The sequence below is a fragment of the Dermacentor variabilis genome, chromosome 7, assembly GCF_050947875.1.
Source record: "Dermacentor variabilis isolate Ectoservices chromosome 7, ASM5094787v1, whole genome shotgun sequence".
NCBI classification, from domain to species: domain Eukaryota; kingdom Metazoa; phylum Arthropoda; class Arachnida; order Ixodida; family Ixodidae; genus Dermacentor; species Dermacentor variabilis.
Genome location: NC_134574.1, coordinates 8,886,954 through 8,907,395, shown reverse-complemented (window position 1 = coordinate 8,907,395; position 20,442 = coordinate 8,886,954). Strand labels below are relative to the sequence as shown.

The window sequence follows — 20,442 nt, the reverse complement described above, 5'->3', positions numbered from 1 at the left end:
ATTTCCAAATTCCCTGAGTTTTCCAGGTTTTCCCTGAGCACCTTCGCAAAATTCCCTGAATGAGCCAGAACTTTGCTTTGTGTCAAGACAAGCTGACACCATGTTGCCCGATGCTGTCACTCTTTAGTAAGCATGTTGAAACAAAAAAAATGACTTAATGCAGTTTGAATAGTAAGGAGTAATATCTATTTTATTTAAGAACAGAAAGAAGGTTATGGTAAAATGAACAGCGAAAAAAATGGTAAAACATTCCAAATTCAGTAGCACATCTTCAAAAACGAATGAAAAGGAGATGCATGCATAAGTTAATATTTTTGAATATGAGCTGTTTCTATCAACTGATAGCAAGCTCATCGGTATGACGCCTGAACTTAGTCACAACTAGGATTCTCTCTTATCAGCTGGGAAGTCAACCTCAACTTTCTTGACATACTCTCAGCCCGTGCACAACATCTCAGTGTTGTGTTTCACTGCTTTTTTATTTTGGTTTGGATGAAGGACACCTGCATCTCGGCATCAGCCAACACTTTGTTTTTTGAGCTCAAGCTCCTTCAAAGAGGCGGCGGCACGCTTCCTCTCCTGTTAAATCCTCATTGCGTCGGCCCTTCTGTTCTCATCCTGCTGCTACGTGTTAACCCTATGGATCATTTGAAGCGTCCTCTTGGTCAGTTGTACAGCTAACGTCCGATTTTTCGGACTTCTAGCGGCCGCAAAAACATCAGAACGATTGGGCAGTCCGAAAAAAATGAATGCATGTCCGACGAATGCAAATGGCGCTTTCTAGAATTTTTATGTTCTACATAAAAAAATTTTTTTTTGGCAACGTATGTTTTTGGAAGGAGAATTTAATTATGCACAACATGCTATGCATCAATGTGTGCTGGTGTATTATTTGTAGTGGTAAATATTTTTTTTCTGAGACCTATTTTTCTGAGGCTGGCTCTAGTCAAGTCGCTTGCCTCTAAAGCGACTTTTACCCGCAGTCTCCTCCATCACTGATGGAAATAAAGAAATTATTATTATTAGTAGTAGTATAAAAAACTAAGGTTTTCTCGCAGTAAGAAAAGAGTTAAGGGCTCAAATTGCCACAGGCACGTCCGACAAAGCTCTTAAGGACTGCCTGTACATTATTAGGCATATTGGTGCTCGTACTGTGACACGACACGAGGGTAAACGCGTGTATAATGAAGGAATACATACTGTGTCTCGTGACAATTGCCCCTTCCCACGCTTGTTATGCTTCACCGCATAACTCGGCTGTACTGCAACAAAGCTAACTTTCCGAGACTGGCATTTTGCAACGCGCTGTGCTCTGCGCGCTTCGAAGTCAATCGCGACAATTACAAAGGCGGAGTCTGTGCCATTGCCAACAGCGGCGAATTCTGTCAATGAAAAACACGGCACCGCATGGAAAGAAGCCTAGTAGCGAACGTAGAAGCAGCTAGGCCTAATGTTGCCGCGGGGGTGTCTATGGCTGCCAGGGGATCTGCGTGCGAGAGTGCCGGTTCGAGGCGGCGAGAAAATCAAAATGGCGGCAGTGGTGGCTTTGATTAATGCCATTTCAGACCTGTAGTCAGAGCAATATACATTGGCTATATGGAGTATGTGGTAGCGCAGCAAAGCCGTTCGAATTACGGGGCATGTCCGAAAAATCGAACGTATGGAAAAATTGGGCGTCTGGGTTGTTAACTACTCTGGCAATACCTTGTGTCAATCACACGGTGTCAATGATGATTCATTGCGATTCCTCTGTTACTGTAGCCAGCATTAACACGACTTTCATTCCCTTTCAATAAAATTAGCTAATTTTCCCTGATAGAAGCACAGATTCCCTGAGTTTTCCCTGAGTATTTCCATACTATTCAAAATCACTGAGAATTCCCGGTTGGTAGACACCTTGCTCACCCCTTAAGTCCGACTGGCAGAGTAACAGACTTCATAGAAGCATTCACTGTCAACAAGAAAGCACGCCCGTTGATGGCTTCAACAGTAGATCGAGGGACCAACACATTCTTCTTAATCACGTTATGATCTGGCTCGACTAGAGCGCTGCATAATCGTGTTATGATCTGGCTTGACTAGAGCGCTGCATAATCCCATCTGGACACGTGAAGAACTCACGGGAATAAACATGGCTGTCCGACCAGGCAGTAACACATATTGAGACAGTGAAAACAGGTCGGCTCAATCGGTCTGCAAATCATCGAGTATGGAGATTCGCAGCGTGCCCCTTAGTAATACCTTCCCAGCCCCACAGTCAAGTGTAGTGCTGCGTTCACGTAGGAAATCTATGCCTAAAATACCATCATGAGTTGCGTGGACCAATACAGTGAACTTTGCTCTAAAGCTCTGTCCTCCAATCGCAACCAAAACCGAACAAACATTAACAGGGCGCAACATTTCACCTGCAACTCCACGAAAAGTTTCTTTGCGATCCCACGCAAACATAACTTTCTGTCCTAAGCGATTTTTGAAGCGACGGCTGGTAACAGAAACAGCGGCACTTGTATTGACAAGAGCAGTAGTATTTACACCGTTTATACACACACATACCTTGTGTTCTTTAGGATAACACGGAGGAATTGGAGAGTCTGACCATTACGTGACCGCGCCTCCATCGGCCACACGAGCTAGTTTCCCAGCTGTGGCGGGGAAGGTGACTGACGCTGGCGCGGGGATGGCAAACGGCGCAGTCGTGTCGGCGGCGGTGTACAGCTGCGCTTGGAGACAGGGGACTCAGAGTACAGGCAAGGATACGACCACTCTTGCCGCAGAGGATGGACTCCAAATGGCGTGGACATGTATGTGTGCACACAAGCTGTGTACACCAAAAAATGTGGCGCTTGCTGTGGGCGGCGGCAACAAAAGTGCGCAATATGTCCTCAGGAACCGCAGGCGTAGCTGACAGGTAGGTCGCGGTTGAAACTAAATGGAGCAGGTGCGTGTGGTGCCGGGTATGATTCCGCGAGAGCATGTCGTGGCATCGGGTATTCCACAGGAACATGTCGTGGTGTTGGGTAGTACTGCGTAGTGTCACGACGGACTGGTAAGGAGTGGCTGCGACCGAGATTCGCCGGGAGAGACGGGAAGCTCATGTTATTTAAGGGGGGACGTGGCAATGAAAACTTTTTATTTGTGGGAAAAAATTGGTGAAATTTGGCACGCAGGTGTGATGTGTTATGCTGATATCATAACTGCAATTAGTTTTGTGCTATTATAGTTTTAGAGTTAGAACAATTGACAGCTTCTAATGGTCCTCCCCAAATTGAGTAATTAATTACGTGCAAGTTCGCCAAGATTTTCACATCCGTGTGTTCACAAAGGCCCATTCTGTGCAATAAAGCTAGTGGTTTATTTTTTAAATGCCAAAATAAGCACAAAAGCTTTTTTTTTTCAACATTTCTGTGCATATTGTCTTCCTAACGACCTTTGCAAAAAAACAATTGTAAATTTTTTTATGAGATGCAGATGAAAATGGATAGCTTTATGCACTCATAAATGTTTCAGGATCTAAGTGCAAAAGACAATGATTTATCTTCATTTGTTGTGAAATCGCACTACAATGACTGAAAGCAAATTCAAAAAAATTAAGGCTGAGAAAACGGAGCTCGAAGTTTCATTTGTTGTAAACATTTAAATCTTTATTTTGAGCACCTAAAACCTGCCTGGAATGTAGTCCTTTGCCTGTGGGGACACATTTTCTTTACATTTTGATGTAGTTTTTTGCATTCTCGCAGCAGTTTCATGCACCTTAGTTGCCTTTTTGGTCATCGTGCATCCATCTGTCGTGCAGAGGCAGGTGACAGCGCATTCAAAACATCCACTCATGACTCACTGTTTAACCTCTTTATTAGTGACAGTTGGAGCTGAAATCCGCAGCTGAATATTTGACACGAAAACTTCTGCTCCGTTGACGTTACGTTGCCTTCATGACACCGCTCGCGGTCGCACCTTCACGAAATCGCTCGCAGTCGCGCCTTCATTGTCGTGCGAAGATGCGCCATCACCGTCGCTCACGGTCGCGCCTTCATCATCGCTCATGGTCGAGTAGGTGTTCTGTGGCTGCGTCGTCACCACCACACGTGGGTGCGCTTTCCCAGTCACCCACATGCGCCGGTCGTGCCTCATCAACAAGCTCGGCGGCATCCGCTTATACGAGTAGTTTTCTCCCTCTTTTCCACGCCTTTCGTGGTCTTCTGTACACGTGGGCTGTTTGGAACTTCATTCCTTTGGGGCTCATCAGAGAAAAGGTGCGTAAGCTGCCACGATCGTCAATCACATTGATCGGAACACCCAGCTCGCTGCTGCACAAATCGTCGTGAGAGAGGTTAGTCAGCAATTCAAATCTACAACAGCCAATAGGAGCACGCTCTGTGCCCCACGTGGCTGCTACGCCCAATCACAATGCCGCGTTTGCCTTTTTTTCACTTGCATTTGCTGGTTTATTTTTCCGTGGAGAAATGCATCGCTCTGCCTGTTTTGAGCTGCGATCTCTCCGCTTTATGATGATACCAAGATGGCGGCGCTGCGTCAACAGATAGCCAGGCAATGCGCAGTGCGATGGGGCCTTCCAAAACCCATTTTTTTCACAATTTTTGAAGATAGCACTCTACGAAAGCGCTGTTTTCTTGATTTCTACCACGTATTTTGTTATATTTCACCACGAGGTAAATAAAGGTCCGTGGAACGCAAAAAAAAGTTAATCAGAAAAGCGAAAATTTTGACAATTTGACCACTTCAATTGGAACATACCCCCTTAAATGTGGTTCTTCAGAAGGCGTTCGACGCTCGATGCAATGTTCTTGTGACCAGGATGGTGGTTCGAGAATGCAGTCGTCAAACGTGCACTGATAACCACCGTCTACTCTCCAAGGTCATGCTACCTCTTCTTGAACCACTTGACACACGATGGAGGCGATGTCACCGCAGGCAGCGACGTCCATACTTGCAACTATGGAGACGTTGTCCAAGCGCTCGAACTTCGGTAAGACCCTTCGGGTCTTAAGAGCTTCGAACGCATGACATTTCTGCCTGAATTCGGAAGGAGTTTTCAGGTCTTCTTTCGTTATTCAAAAGTTGTAGACGTCTTCAGCAATGCCTTTAAATAGATGTCGTACTTTGTCTTCATTCGACATACTCGCGTTTGCAATTCCGCATAGCTTCAATATTTCTTCAGTATACGTTGTACACGTTTCACCAGGCAATTGGGCTCTGTGCGAAAGCATGTGTTCCGCTTTCTTCTTTTTGGAATTGGAGTTACGAAAGCAGGCTTTCAATTCCTGCACAAAAGTTTCCAAAGTGGTCAGCATGCGTTCATGACTGTCAAACCAAAGTAGAGCGGCTGCGGCGAGAAAAAATGCAATGTTCCCAAGTTGCGCTGACGTACTCCACTCGTTATGCCGGCTTACTCTCTCATAGTGTCTCAGCCAGTCATCCACGTCTTCATCTGTTTTATCTGAGAATATACGTAGTTCTGGCACCCAGTAGCTAGCAGGGGCGTAGCCAGTGCGGGGGCTTATGGGGCTTCAGCCCCTCCACCCGGCTAAAATTTTTTCGTGCTGTCCATGCACCGCCAACCAAAGCAACCCCCAGCGCCGGAAATCACTCTGGATGTTGTCTAGAATGTCTTTCTCACACTCGAAAAAACATTTAACCGCAAACATTGTGAACTTGGGCTGGATTTCGCGGCAACGCCCATGCACCGGGAGTCGCATAACGCAAGCAGCCCCATCCGAGCACAAAGTTTCAAGGCCGTGTTGATGGCAAACGAGCTCACCGAAGCATCTCGCGGAGGCGGCAGAATCTACGGAGTGCATGGATGTAAATTTCGAAACTTTATGGGTATAAAGTTCTCAAACTTTTGATGTGAAAGGTGCATCGGCATTTCCAAAGTTGTGCTTTAGATCTTCATTTGCAGAACTTTCTGGGTTTAATGTTCTTTTAAACATTTGATGCCAAAGGTGCATTTACTTTTCTAACGTCATGCATCAGAACATACGAGACAAGCCAAATCAACACACCATAAGAGAAGTTAATAATATTTGGGGTTTTACGTGCCAAAACCACTTTCTGATTATGAGGCACGCCGTAGTGGAGGACTCCGGAAATTTTGACCACCTGGGGTTCTTTAACGTGCACCTAAATCTAAGCACACGGGTGTTTTCGCATTTCGCCCACATCGAAATGCGGCCGCCGCGGCCGGGATTCGATCCCGCGACCTTGTGCTCAGCAGCCCAACACCATAGCCACTGAGCAACCACGGCGGGTATAATAAGAGAACTTGACAAAGCATGCAGCGAGATCCGATGAGACGAAGCAAACGACGAGACAACGCTTCATCTCGTCGGATCTCGCTGCATGCTTTGTCAATTTGTCTGATGGTGTGCTGATTTGGCTTGTCTTGTATGTTCTGATGCATGACGTTAGAAAAGTGGTTCATTTGTGCCGTCATGTCACAAAAAAAAATCAACATTTTTTTTTCGCACTAACACCAAAGCATACATGTCAAGACAGTAAAGCCAGCAAAGGTAACTACGTTCTTATTATTGTTTGTATGTTGACTTTTATTCGCAAGGACACATTGAGCCTCTTCAGTTTTTTTGTTCACACTACCCTACCCGAATGCTGCCAGAGTCAGCCAGAGCGTATGCATTTTTTCTGGTGTTGTCTGACCATCACGCGGCGCACTTCAGTGCGTATTCGGTTTTCTCTGGTCGAGTGGATTTTTGCCTGGCAGAGTTTTGGACGCTTTCTGGCTAGCAGACGAGAAAAAAACAATGGTCGCTCGCCGGTATCACTGTGGGGACTCGACGGATTGCATCATGTTCGCTTGAGGGCAGCCTCTCTGGAAAGTCTCGTCTCGCCAGTGTAGAATACAGAGCAGTATACGTATGGTTCTCGTTGAACCAAGCATGTCGCGTTTTCTTCAATATTCTTTCGGTAGCCCCACTAGGTGCCCGAAGTGGGCATTTGATTGTGGCCAACATGCTTTCCTTCGCGTCTTTATTATTATTTTTTTTAATTCCGTGTTCCCGCCCCACAAAAGACAAAAAGACATTGTCGCGGCACAGCAAATTGTCACCTGGTGAAAGTTCGACTTTTCTACTTCTTTTGCGGAAAGTAATGGGCCACGGGACGCTTCAGTTGCCGGATACTCTTACCATATTATTGCGATAGCAACTATACGGAACTCCAGGCGCATTCCTGTCGTCGCCATCATCCTCATGTTCCGTATAAAGCCCAAGGACGATAACATTGTGACTGCGCGCCGCATGCTGTAGGTGCGAGTGAAAGCGTAGGGGGGGCTGGATGAGCCAACGATGGCGGCTTAGTCTTGTGTACGCAAAGGAGAAAAGCAGGGAGGAAGCATGCCACCTTCCGTCGCGCACGATACTTCGGGGGGAGTGGATGAAATGGGGGCGGGATCTAGGATTCTGTGAATCTGTGATAGCGCAACATGTTTATTTGCCTTGTTTGACGCATTATATACAGCGATTTTTTCTTAGATACGTATATTGATTGGAGACTTATACGTATATTTGAATATCTTGTTGCGAGGTTTTGTGTATACGTGCAGTGAACTTTGTTTCCAGTGACACTTTTTTTGCTCTTTATCAAGCTGTATCTTCGTATTTGTATATTCCATTGTATCTTTGCATTTCTAATATATCAGGGCAACTCAAATGAAAGCGAGCTTACCCACCCCGCACAATCATGGTTCCGTTCATTATATGCGAGGCATGCGCATAGTACACAGGCACCTCTCATTTACAAAAGCGACACGCAGGTGTGAGGATAAATGTTCCTTAATGCTCTCGTACAATGGGTTGAACATAGTTGCCTGACGTAATGGACGCACCAGAAGTTCAGCAGCGTGGTGCAGTGAGGTTTTTGACAGCTGAAGGTGTTTTATAAAAAGGAATTAGTCACCGCATTGCTGCCGTGTACATTGAACATTGCATTTCATTGGCCACTGTGAAGCATTGGAACAAACAGTTCGAAGAAGGACGCGAAAGTTGCAAATACTATGCAAGACAGGGCCAAAGCCACCGTGCAATCACCCCCAACAAAAATGCAGAGGTTGATAAGCTAATGAGACAAGAATGGAGGATAAGCATCGATGAACTGGCAGAGCGTGTGATCAGTCACGGTTCGGTTCATGCCATAATTTATGAACATCTCGGTTATCATCTCTTGTGTACGCAATGGATACCCAAAATTTTGAGCCACCGCCAGAAGACTGAGAAGTTCAGCGCTGCCTTGACTCATCTGATCTGGTATCGCAGTGAGGGTGACGACTTCTTGTCTGCAACTGTGATCGGTGACGGACCATAGTGCCACTACTACGAGCATGAAACACGACAACAAAGCTTACGGTGGAAATATTCGTATTCACCACCCCCAAGAAAGCAAAGGCCGTTGTTCCCACTGAAAAGGTGGCGACCTTTTTTTTTTTGGATCGTGAGGGGCCATTACTGATAGAATTTGCTAAATCTTGAAAGACTATCAATTGTTTCCGATATCGTGAAATGCCGAATCGGCTGCGTGTCGCAATCAAGGACAAACGACGTGGAAAATTGACGAATGAGGTCATCTTGTTCCACGACAATGCCCGTCGCCACGTCGCTGATGTGGTTAATATAAAACTGGCAAAGTTTAAGTGAGAAACACTGCAACATCTGCCATACAACTTAGACCTGTCTCCTTGCAACGCCCACATTTTTGGGCAACTGAAAAAACAGCTCAAGGGAACCAGATTTATGTCAGACGATGACGTGAAAGAGTCAGTTGCAGACTTTTTGAAGCAGCAACCCAAGCAGTCCCAAGACGGGAATCACACGACTCGTTAGTCAATGAGACAAATGTCTAAATGCTCATGGAGACTACTCTTAAGCTACCCCGTTTGTCATATATTCGCATTGGCTCACTTTCATTTGACTCGCCCACGTATATTTTGCAGAACTCTAGCTTTTTATACATGCTCTCTGTTGCGGTGCAATTACTCACGGTACACAACCGGTGCCAGATGCTCCTGCGTAATACATTGGAACAAATGACAGCGTCACTGATATTTTACAGTGGCCGTTGCATGTGTACAAGACTGTAAAACAAGGTTCTTGAATGACAAAGTTTCATTACCATGTTTGTCCTCACTGGTATTTTACAGTGGCCGTTGCATGTGTACAAGACTGTAAAACAAGGTTCTTGAACGACAAAGTTTCATTAACATGTTTGTCCTCAACTTGTTCATTTCATGGCCTTTGCATTTTTATATCAGCAGCATGCACTGCTTTGCTGGTTTGGAACTGATATAGTTCTAAAGATCGTGTGATATTTTCTTTACTTATTAAATATACCAAAAACATGAAAGCATTGATATAAGTTATTTTGGGCACAATTTTTGGCCCATACGAGTATATTCTTTTAATATTAAGGTATTTGATCGCTCGACAAATTGTTTAAAAGGAAGCTTTAGCTCAGGTCCAACTCCGACGCGGCCTATTCAAGTACATGTAAAACGCGGAAACAATTTTCTGAGATAACCCCTGGATTGCTTTTAATGAAATTTGTCGCATTTGAGAGAGAAAGTCGAATTATAGTGTCTGTTGGAAGAGGAATTTTGATTTAGGGCCTGAATTTTGTTGAAGATATTTTTTTTAAATGGAAAGTTAAAAAAATAGAAGCATGACGTTTACAAACTAAAAGCTCTGCATCAAGAACAGATATAGCAGTTCTGTAAACGGCATCTACTATAACAGTCAAAGCGTACAAACTTGGTGTCTCAATTTGCATCTTACGTGAATTGGTTACGTTGTGTACAAGGGTTCTGCAAAAGCTGTATTTCCACACGTAATTTTTTTACATTCATGGGTAACACATCAATTTTGTCCACTGTTGAAGTACTGTTAGATGTAATTCACCCAATTGTGATATTTTTCATTTTGAGTTACAGTTTTAAACTTGATAGTTTCGCTTCTTGAAAATTTGCGATCTTTGCCAATTTTTAATAAAGAATTGACAACCTAAATGAAACATTCCGAACAAACAGTCATTAGAATTGAAGTTTTCTTTTTTTTATGCAACAAACCTTGTCAAATTTGGTGCAGTGGTTGTCGAGAAAAACGAATTCTCCTTCTACATGTACTTAGACTGGAGCACACGAGCTAAAGCTTCCTTTAAGGAGGAGGCCGAGCTGCACCCTGCCTGCTTCTTATTGGCAGCCGTATGCTTAAAGGGAAGCTGAAGAGTCTGTCCAATTCAATAAGACGCTCGTATACGGATGCGGGAACCTTATAAACCATGAAGGAAAAATTTTGGGGGGGATTTTTCACTTAGGAGTGACACAATCGTCGGTTAAAATTGCGCTGTAGCTCCGCCCCCCGTCGAGCGCCGCGCGCTGCTGCTGACGCTGACGATGCGAGCGGAAACCGGAAACCGCGGCTTAGTGACGTCAACACTGGTGTTCCGCTACTTCGCAGTCTCCGTGACCGTGCCTGACCGGGCTTATTTCTGCGTGCGTGCCGTCCTAATCTGCTTTGCTCGACCCTACATTCCTTTATTTGTGTCTATATAGGAGTGGTAGTTGACGTGCGCAGCATCAATTGAACTTGTAGGCCGATCATGCCGGCGTTCTGTGCAGCCTACGCTTGCACGAACACCAGCGGCTGCGACGATGTTCCGATGTTCCATTAGTTCCTGCAAGACAAGAAGCTTTCAGCTAAGTGGGAGGCTGCTGTGAAGCGAAACAACTTCAAGCACTCAAGAACAACAGTGTTGTGCTCTAACCACTTCCGTGACGATTACTACCGGAGTTTATCAATAATGCGTGCTTTGGGTTCTCCTAAAAAAAATATAGTTAGCACGCTGAATGGAAGGTGCATGTTTATCGCTCACCCTTAACGCAGGTTTCATCGCCAAGCGCCGCGAATTTTCTATTCGCATGTGTGTTGTGAAACAGCCTGCATGCAGCTACCATAATGCAGCGCAAGCGTAAAGTTTGCGTGTGTTGGAAAGCCTGCTCACACCAAGATGCTGCGCTCCCCCTTCTCTTGCACACGTAAGAAACCGACGATCTCACGTAGCCGACGGAATTCGCCGGTTATGAGTAGCGTGCGGATGGCGCGCTGATGAAGGTTCTATACTACACGTGCTACAACAGCTGGTAAATTATTCACGCGTTTAAACCGTCTGTGTAGATTGCCGACAGCTTTGGGGCAGCGCACAAATGCCGAAGATCGCATCACCGCTTACGTTCTACGAGGAGGCATGCAGGAACATAACACTACAGTTGTTTGCCTGGAAACGTACTCACTGGAACGCTGAATGCAGCTTAGCAAAAAACATACTCGCCAAAGAACATTTATAACACAAGGAGATGCTAACACTTCGCCTTCGTTCGCATGGAAAGCAGTGCTTGCACCAGCATTTTTTGCTTCTTGGAGAGGCCGGCTCTCGCAATCGGCTCGTACATGTAGTATGTACAAGTATGTAGGTACGTGTAGTATGTACAAGTATAAACCCCTTACAAGTGATCTTGTACGCGACAGTGACAGCACTACAAGCGAGGCGATGGCTGTCGCGTTCACTCGTCGTCTGCAAGCCGAACTCCACGCAAGCGATGACTTTGAGCGACGACTTCCCGGTATGAGGGCAGCAATATACGCGCCGAAACTAGCGTGACGCATGCTTTATCAATTGAAGTTGATGTATTTTACTGAAGAAGGAGCACAAAATATTTCTGAAGGTCTTGCACGTGTAAAATTCAACAGTTTCCTCGTTCCGTGCGACAAACAGCAGTATTTGAGTTATGTGCATCCAGTTTCGGCTTCGCACAATTGGCTAGTCGCACATAGCATTTCCGTGCGACGAGCGAACAGTTCTAGATTTCTAGAAATGTGTAATAGACCGACAACACCGAGTGATTTCTTCAAGCGACGGCCCGTTTTGTCGCTCGAAGCCGTCGCTCGTCACCATCGCGCGCAAAATCGCTCTCGTAGAGTTTGGACTTAACGCCGAATTTCTCAGAGAAACGCAAGCTCTCGAAAATTTCCATGACCATCTCAGCAAAACACCACCAAACTACTTTGCACTGTGCTTCGTGTGTAGCGGCAGCAGTCGGTCCGGACGAACACCATTGTCGACGTCACGAGGCGCCCGACCAATCACAGGCGGAAACGAGGCGCGCGAGCTGGGCGTGTCTGCTGCTGCACTTTTTGTCGAAATAAAATATGTTTGCGCCTTCTTCCGCTCAATTTCGATGCGATATTCGAATTCAGAGGGTTCAAAACCACGGCGTACTGCTCTTCACTCATTTTTTCTGGAAAAGCTTTCAGCTTCCCTTTAAACACTGAGTCGTCAACATAGTGTAAGCAATCCACAAGCAATAGGCCGGGGCTCTCTATTGCGCCTCAGTAGCAGCGTAGAAGGGCCAAAGCAGCGACAGCACCAGTTGAAGTCGGGAGCACGGCAACATCAGCACTTGCAGAATCAACCTCGGCAGCGTCTTCGTTTGGCTGCTACTTCTGCTGCTATCTCCAAGTCCATCAATCGAAGCATTTTGAAACACTGTCAGTAGCAAAGTATCAAGTGGCACCTGCCAATGCGTCCATAAGTGAGCCCAGTGAGCACGTGCTGTCGCGCGTCTTTGTGGATGCAAACCACCAGTCCTCGCGAGGCGCAGCAGGTGCAGGTGGCACCGAGGAGTCAGTGCGACAAATGCAATGCATCATTGACGTCGAACTAGCCAAGCCGCCGCATGCATATGCTGCCACGTTCAAATGGCACCCTCTGCCCAGTCGCAGCAGTCGGGAATGCCCATTGCGCCACCACTATCTTCGAGGGTGCTGCGGGAAAGCTCACCACCTGTCAACAGAGCACACGTGGTCTGGAGTGGCGGAGTTCGACACATGCATTCTACGTCCAACCCCATTCTAAACAAAGAACTGAAAATGCATGCGATTTTCCAGGTTACATAGAAAGTGTTTGATATATGCAATAATTTGATATATGCGCGTTCGATATATCGAGGTTTGACTGTAGTATCCAAAGTACGAACAAAAATGGTGACCTGGCAGACCGCCGCTCGTTGACTGGTCTCCCTCGCGCCATAACATTTCACTCTTTCTTGAAGCGACGTAACAGCCAGAGTGAACCAGTTCCAAAGCAAACCATTACGAAATACGGCAGCAGGTTAATAACTGAATCCCCCGCAATAGATAGTGCCAAAAATGTCTTAGTATTTCTTCGTAACCTTCGAGAAAAAAGTGTCACTTCTCGCTGGCTCACTGTATGCACATGCTTAATATTAGTCTTGGGAATATGAACCTCTGATCCAGCATCTTATATACCACTGTTGAGAACAGCACTTGTGTGCATCTCGACTTGTCTAGAATTTCTGTGCTGAGAACTAGAAAATAATGTCCCATCACCATGCGGACCAAAATTCTACCTTTGCCAAGTACAGATCTCGCTGCTAACCTCAGCCTCCTCCTTGAACTCGACGTGTTCAGGCATGTGTTGGATTGTCCCCTGCGTTGGCGAAGGGGGACAGGCCAAGGCAGTCTCGTTGGTTCCTGTCGAGGCGCTGAGCTCTGGTTCTGCTGGGCTCTCTTTTACCTTTGTGCGACCCCAGCGACCCTTGACCTTCTTGTTGGCACTGTCTCTGCAGCGAAATCAACAACTTGCTTACTAAAAGGCACCACGACCTGTGCAAGACAATTGGTGCCTATCAATAAATATTGGTTTTCAGAAAGTACTTGAGTAAATAGATGTCTCAAGGGTACACTCAAGAGAAAACACTAAATCAGTTTGTACTGACAAAGCTTTCTTTCAAAACTATCTTTGATAATTCAGCGCTAAGGGATTATATTTAAAAAAGAACTAAGTTCTATTTCTTGAATTTTGTGCCTAAGCCACAGCACCGGTAGCTCAGTGTGACATCGTAGATGTCGGAATGTTGCTTCGCACTGCGCAGGTGTGACTCAGCAACAATTCTTGAAGGTTGCAGATTTGTTTTTATCAAAAAACCAATTACAAGGAGATGGCCGCACAAGTCCAAAACATGATGGCAAGCTGGTGCGGCATTGCCACCTGTCTGTGGTGTTAACACTCAAATAATTTCTCGCTTTAGTATCCCTGTAATGAGTCTCCTTGTCCATTTTTCCCCCTTCAATCTGTCATGCTTTGCAACTTTCACCATGGACACACAGCTGCACCTGAAACAACTGTGCATGACTTAGAAAGGTTGCATGCTTTCCAGGCTCACTGCTCACAAAGCTTTCTAACTAGAGGTAAATAGCTGCTTTATTCCTCTGGCACAGAGCGTATAGTGGAGCTTGCCTGCCTGGTCTGGGACCCTCAATCTGCAAACTCGTGCACTAGGTATGAACGTGCACAGAACAAAGCTGTACAGTTTATTCAAAACAAGAACCATCGTTTTATTTACAGCCTTACATAGATAAAAGCTGCCTTAGAATGCACTTGCTTGGGTGGATGGCAACTCTGAAAACAAATGGATACAGAGAAATCCTTGCTTTCTCCCAGTCTCATTTGTATTTTGTCACTGGAACAATGACAAAGGTTTCTGAAATGCAGTGCTGCGCAATGCTTGCACAGGCTTAAATAACTTGCAGCACATGACACAGGAAAAACAATTGCACACAGCAAAGACTCAAATGAAACTTCAAGCATTGGCCAACAATGTCAAGGCTTTATCATCCATTACAATGCCCCATAAAAACGTCCAACTTCTATTCCATAGACACACCGAAGGGCTGCTGACACAATCGGACTGCATAAAAGGCCGATATTACCATAATGATTCTACTGAAAGTCAGAGCTGTACAGCAGACTCCCATTGATTTGACTATGGTTAATTGATTTTTCGGTTAGTTTGATCATGGCTGAAGGACCCGGCGGGCGGCCGTGAATTTCTATGGGCCCAAACTTTCGTTATTTCAATCCTTAATTTGGCCTTTCGTGGATAATTCCAAATTGACCAATCGGCATGCACAAGCCTGACCCCTATCGTGACCCGGACAGCAATCTCTTTAAGTGGCAACGTCTGTCTAGGCGGAGCTTAGGGGACAGCAAGTGCGTTCGAGGGTGTCTACCAAGTTGCCATTTTCAAGTTCCATGAGTTTTCCAGGATTTCCCTGAGTGACGCAGGAACTTTGTTTTATCTCAACACGGGCTGACACCATGTCGCCCAATGCTGACACTCTCCAGTAAGCATGTTAAAATTTTTTTTCAAGATGTCTTAATCCAGTTTGAACAGTAAGGAGTAATGTTCATTTTATTCAAAATAGAAAATTGAAGGGAGGGGTTAGTAAACTCACAGCAAATAATATATCTTCGAAAAGAAAATGGTAAAGCCCATTGCAAATCGAGTCGAAGATATTCAAATACAAATGATAAAGAAGAGTCATACACAAGCAAATATTTTCGAAAATGAGCTATTTATATCAACTGATAGCAAGCTCATTGGTATTAGGCCCGAACTTTGTCACAAGTGGGATTCTCTAAAAAGTTGGAAAGTCAACAACTGTCCTGACATACTCTCAGCCCATACACAATGCCTCAATGTTGCATTTCACTGCTTTAAAGAGTTTATTCTGGTTTGGGGCTTCATCCAACACTTTCGTTTTTAAGCTCAAGCTCCTTCAAAGAAGAGGCGGCACAGTTCATTTTTCGATTTCTGAATGCGACGGTCCTTTCTGTTCGCGTCCTTGTTCTGCCGCACGTTACTCCCATGGATCATTTGAAGCATCTTCTTGGTCAGTTGTACGTGCAGTCAACGTCCGATTTTTCTGACTCCATAGGGGCCGCTAAAGCTTCCGAAAAATTGGGCAGTTCGAAAAAATGAATGGATGTCTTTTCTGCCCTTAAGGGCTCAAATCGCCACAGGCATGTCCAAAAAAGCTCTGAAGGCCTGCCAGTACACTTATTAGGCCTATCGGTGCTCGTACTGTGACAGGAGACAGCAGGTGCGCACGTGTATATTTAGAGAACACGTACTGTGTCCCAAACAGTTGCCACTTCCCATGCTTGTTAAGCTTCACCGCAATGGTTCACGTATGCTTCACCGCATAACATTGCTGTGCTGAGGCGAAGCTGCCTTTTGGAAAGCGGCATATGATTATGCAACGCGTCGTGCTTTCCGAGCTTCGAAGTCAATCATGAGGATTACAGAGGCGGAATCAGTGCCATTGCAGACAGCGACGAACTCTTTCAATTAAAAATATGGCACCTAACGGCAAGAACCTTAATAACGAATGTCGAAGCAGCTAGGCCTCATGTTGCCGCGGTGGCGGCTATGGCTGCCAGCAGATCTGCGTGCGAGAGCGCTGGTTCGAGGCGACGAGGTAATCAAAACGGCGGAAGTGGTTGGCTTTGGTTAATGCCGTTTCGGACCTGCGATCAGGGCAAAAAGTCCGGAAAATCAGGCGGCAAAGGGTTCTTGCTTCCGAAATTTCAGACGTTCTTACACAATGACTCTATGGGGTACGTGGTGGTGGGTCCGAAAAATCGGTCGTTGACTCATCATCATCGGCCTGGTTACGCACACTGCAGGGCAAAGGCCTCTCCCATACTTCTCCAACAACCCCGGTCGTGTACTAATTGTGGCCATGTTGTCCCTGCAAACTTCTTAATCTCATCCACCCACCTAACTTTCTGCCGCCCCCTGCTATGCTTCCCTTTCCTTGGAATTCAGTCCATAACCCTTAATGACCATCGGTTATCTTCCTTCCTCATTACATGTCCTGCCTATGGCCCCCCCCCCCATTTCTTTTTCTTGATTTCAACTAAGATGTCATTAACTCGCATTGGTTCCTTCACCCAATCTGCTCTTTTCTTATCCCTTAACGTTACACCCATCATTCTTCTTTCCATAGTTCGTTCCGTCGTCCTCAATTTAAGTAGAACCCTTTTCGTAAGCCTCCAGGATTCTGCCCCGTAGGTGAGTGCTGGTAAAACACAGCTATTATACAGTTCGGTGTAAGGTCGTTGACTGTATACTGGCAACTGCTCCAACCGACGACACGGCATCAAAGCCAATTCATTACGATTACTTTCTTTTACTCCAACCAGCATTAAGGCGACTTTCATTCCTTTTCTATAAAATTATAGCTAATATTCCCTGATAAAATCACAAATTCCCCGAGTATTTTCAGACTATTCAAAATTCCTGAGAATTTCCAGTTTTCCCGGTTGGTAGACACCCTGCGTTCAATACCTGTAAACTATATTCAAAAACGCCTACTTTCGTTTCATCCTATGAAAATTTTAAAGCAAGAACTGTAGAATGATTATGGTATTTACACAATTCTAATGTGCGGCTTCTTTTTTAAAGAAAATTGGGCAAAAATTGTCTGCCCAAAACAAAAATCCTATTCGCAACGTTCGTATGCTTTGCCGCAAAGCATGCGTGTATTACGGAGAAGCTGACCTCAAAAAAAAAAGAAAGAACCACGTGGCGACTGACTTTAGAAAATCGATCCCCATTGTACAACAATCTTTCTTGCTAAAAAAGAATGCAAATTGGTGCGCGGGATATTTTTACTTTGTTCAGGAGCTTTAATGCCATTGATACGTAAGTTTATTACTTTGGACACATACAAAGTGGGCGCGTTTTATTCAGGGGCGAATAAAACGCATCAATAAACATCAACAATCAGCACTTTGTTGTTATGGTTCTTCGTTTTGCATTTTGTTTAATTTGACTTGCCAAGTAATTTGATTTCATCACTCTTTTCAGGGTCCAACGAATGCAAGTCAACTGCGTGTGTGTGTGAGAGAGTGAGTGTGTGTGCGTGTGCCTGTACTATGTCATGCACCAGAAGTTGTTGATCATGTACCAACTAGCCTGACGGGCTATTCCTGCAAATCGTGTTCTTCCCACATGCCAAACAGCAGAGAAGTGTTGCTCATTGGCAGTCTGCTGGGCATCCTTTATTAGTTGAACTTGCTTTCCAACCCAGTTCCTTAACTATCTGTTTTGCTTAGTGGCCAGCCTAAGTGCCAATGATGCACAGATGACAGGTGTGCGTACCGCTTGTGGTGCTGTCGGGCCTGCTGGAGGGCAGCATCCTCTTCCAGGGATCGCCGACGTGCTTCAGCCAGTGCCTCCTCGTAGGTCTTTTGGCGGGTACCCACGACCGACACAAAGTACACCACCACTGCCGACACCACAAAGATGGCAGCTGCACAAAAGGCCAGCTCCATTGCACCACCCCCCACCTGCCACCACACCACCTGCGCACAGTCAAAGCAGGGCACATGATACAACTTCACGACACAAGGCTGACAAAAATGAAAATTCAGAAAAAACAATTCATGATCAAAATGAAAATTCATTATTCAGGCTCTGTAATGTTCCAGGTAGTAGTATAGAGAAGGTGGTCCGATTGTCAAAGACTGTATGGGTCCTTCAGTATAATCGTTCAGTATATAAACAGTTATGACAAGTCATAGCAAGACTAACAGAGCAATAAGGTAGTCACCATCAGCAGCAGCATATATGTCCACTGCAGAACCTGCAATCTCCAATTACCCGTCCTGCAGTAACCAATTCCAACTAGCACCTGCGAATTTCCTAATTTTATTGCCCCACCTAGTCTTCTGTCATTCTCGACTGCGCTTCCCTTCTTTTGGCACTCATTATGCAACACTAATGGTCCACCAATTATCTAACCTACTATTACATGACCTGCCCCCAGCTCCATTCTTTTTCTATTAATGTCAAATAGAATATCGGCTATCCCCATCTGCTCTCTGATCCACAATGCTCTCTTTCTGTCTCTGGCCTCGCTCAAAAACCATGTTGACGTTCAGAGGCTCGCCGTGCAAAGCTCCAGTACTATTGAAACTTTAGCCGAAAGGATTGACAATTCTGAGGACCACGCTTGCCGGTAAAACCTTCCATTTCTTGGCTTTGATAACGACGTGAAGGAAACGTGGGCAGAATCTGAAGAATTAGTACTAAAACTAACGAAACACTCCAGGTATCCCTCGAGTCAAGAAGCATGGAACAGGCTCACCAAATAGGCTGGTGCCAACTAAACAAAAAGCGCCCGGTTGTCGTGCGTTTCGTGCACTACAAAGACAAAGAAAACATTCTTTCAAATACCAAGAAGCTGAAAGATTCCAACTATAGTCCATGAATACTTTGTTTAGCGCAAAACAACACACACAAGAAAGACGACCAGGACAAGGCACTACTCTCAACTGACATCATTTTATTGCGTCACTCCTTTATAGACAGCTGAAACTAGAGGAACATGCGCAGTGAGCACCACGCGGTGGAGCACCGACATCCGATCTCAAGAACGCACTCATGCAACAGAATCCAAAAAACCAAATTCAGCACTGTACAAGGCTAAGGAAGGCACACTAATGCACTGTGACCCCAATGACTGAATGAAAAATGCTTCCGATAACTCTTGGGCGGTGGTGTCACGGCACTTTTTCAAAATCGTGGCAACACGAAACATGGGTTTGCACTTGCATATTTTACAATGCTGAGCCAAATGGGAACGTGTGCCTGTTGGTATGGATCGCTCATGCTCTCTAAGGCGCTCGTTAACACAGCGGCCTGACTGCCCCACATACACTTTGCCACATGACAAGGGAATATTATAAACCACACCGACGCTGCAATCCACAAACTTCGCGTGGTTCTTTTCACAATCTGGTTTTTTACTTGCTTTACAAATACGGCTGCACAACATTGACAGTTTCTGAGGAGCGGAAAACACTACCGGAATTTGGTATCTAGTGGCGACATTCTTTAGATTGTGAGCCACTCTGTGGCAATACGGCACAACTTCAGGCCTCTTCTTTTGTGTGATGCAGTTACTTTTGTGCCGCTTCCCTTTCAGTTTCTGAAGCAATACATCCGAGACTGGCGTCACCACCACACTTGGGTAACCAGCAGCCTGCAGCCTATTTGACTGTGCAATGAAACTCAGGTTCGCAGAGTGATGACAAGATTTCATTAACAAAGATTCTAAACACATCAAAGCAATGGCGCATTTCACAGTCTTTGATTGTGCAGACGCGTAAGGTAAAAGTTCCTTATGTGCACGTGGCGAGTACATCCAACAGGCGTGGCCTGTTTCTAAGGATAGCTGCAAATCCAAAAACTGGAGTTTACCGTCCCTAGATAGCTCATGTGTGAAAGTTAAACCTCGAAAAGCCTCGAGTGAAAGTTAATACACTCGAAGCAGTCAAAAACCGTGCGATAAAATTAGCTTATTCAGATTATTCATATTACACCAACATATCTGCGATGAAATACCGCGCCAATATTAGAACCTTATCCTCGCGACGCAAAATTTTTTCTTTTGTCTTTTTTTTTATAAATTCTATCATGCATCGCCTTCCCATCTGCTATCACTCCTACCCATCGGACTTCATGCCGTACAAGCCATGGAAAGGCAGTTT

General features: G+C 45.3%; 1 protein-coding gene across 21 annotated transcripts in view; it reads right to left on the bottom strand.

The window, feature by feature from the left end:
* Positions 1 to 20,442, bottom strand: part of LOC142587302 (uncharacterized) — a 410,079-nt gene that overhangs the window by 344,673 nt on the left and 44,964 nt on the right. For all 21 annotated transcript variants that reach the window (XR_012829442.1, XM_075698179.1, XM_075698189.1 and 18 more), the window contains exons 2-3: positions 18,050 to 18,252; positions 13,477 to 13,660 (exon numbers count right to left, since the gene is read on the bottom strand). Coding sequence is in view for 20 of the 21 variants with exons in the window: in XM_075698179.1 (XP_075554294.1) it covers positions 13,477 to 13,660; positions 18,050 to 18,222 (357 nt within the window). In the remaining variant the exon portion in view is untranslated. The remainder of the gene's footprint in view (positions 1 to 13,476; positions 13,661 to 18,049; positions 18,253 to 20,442) is intronic.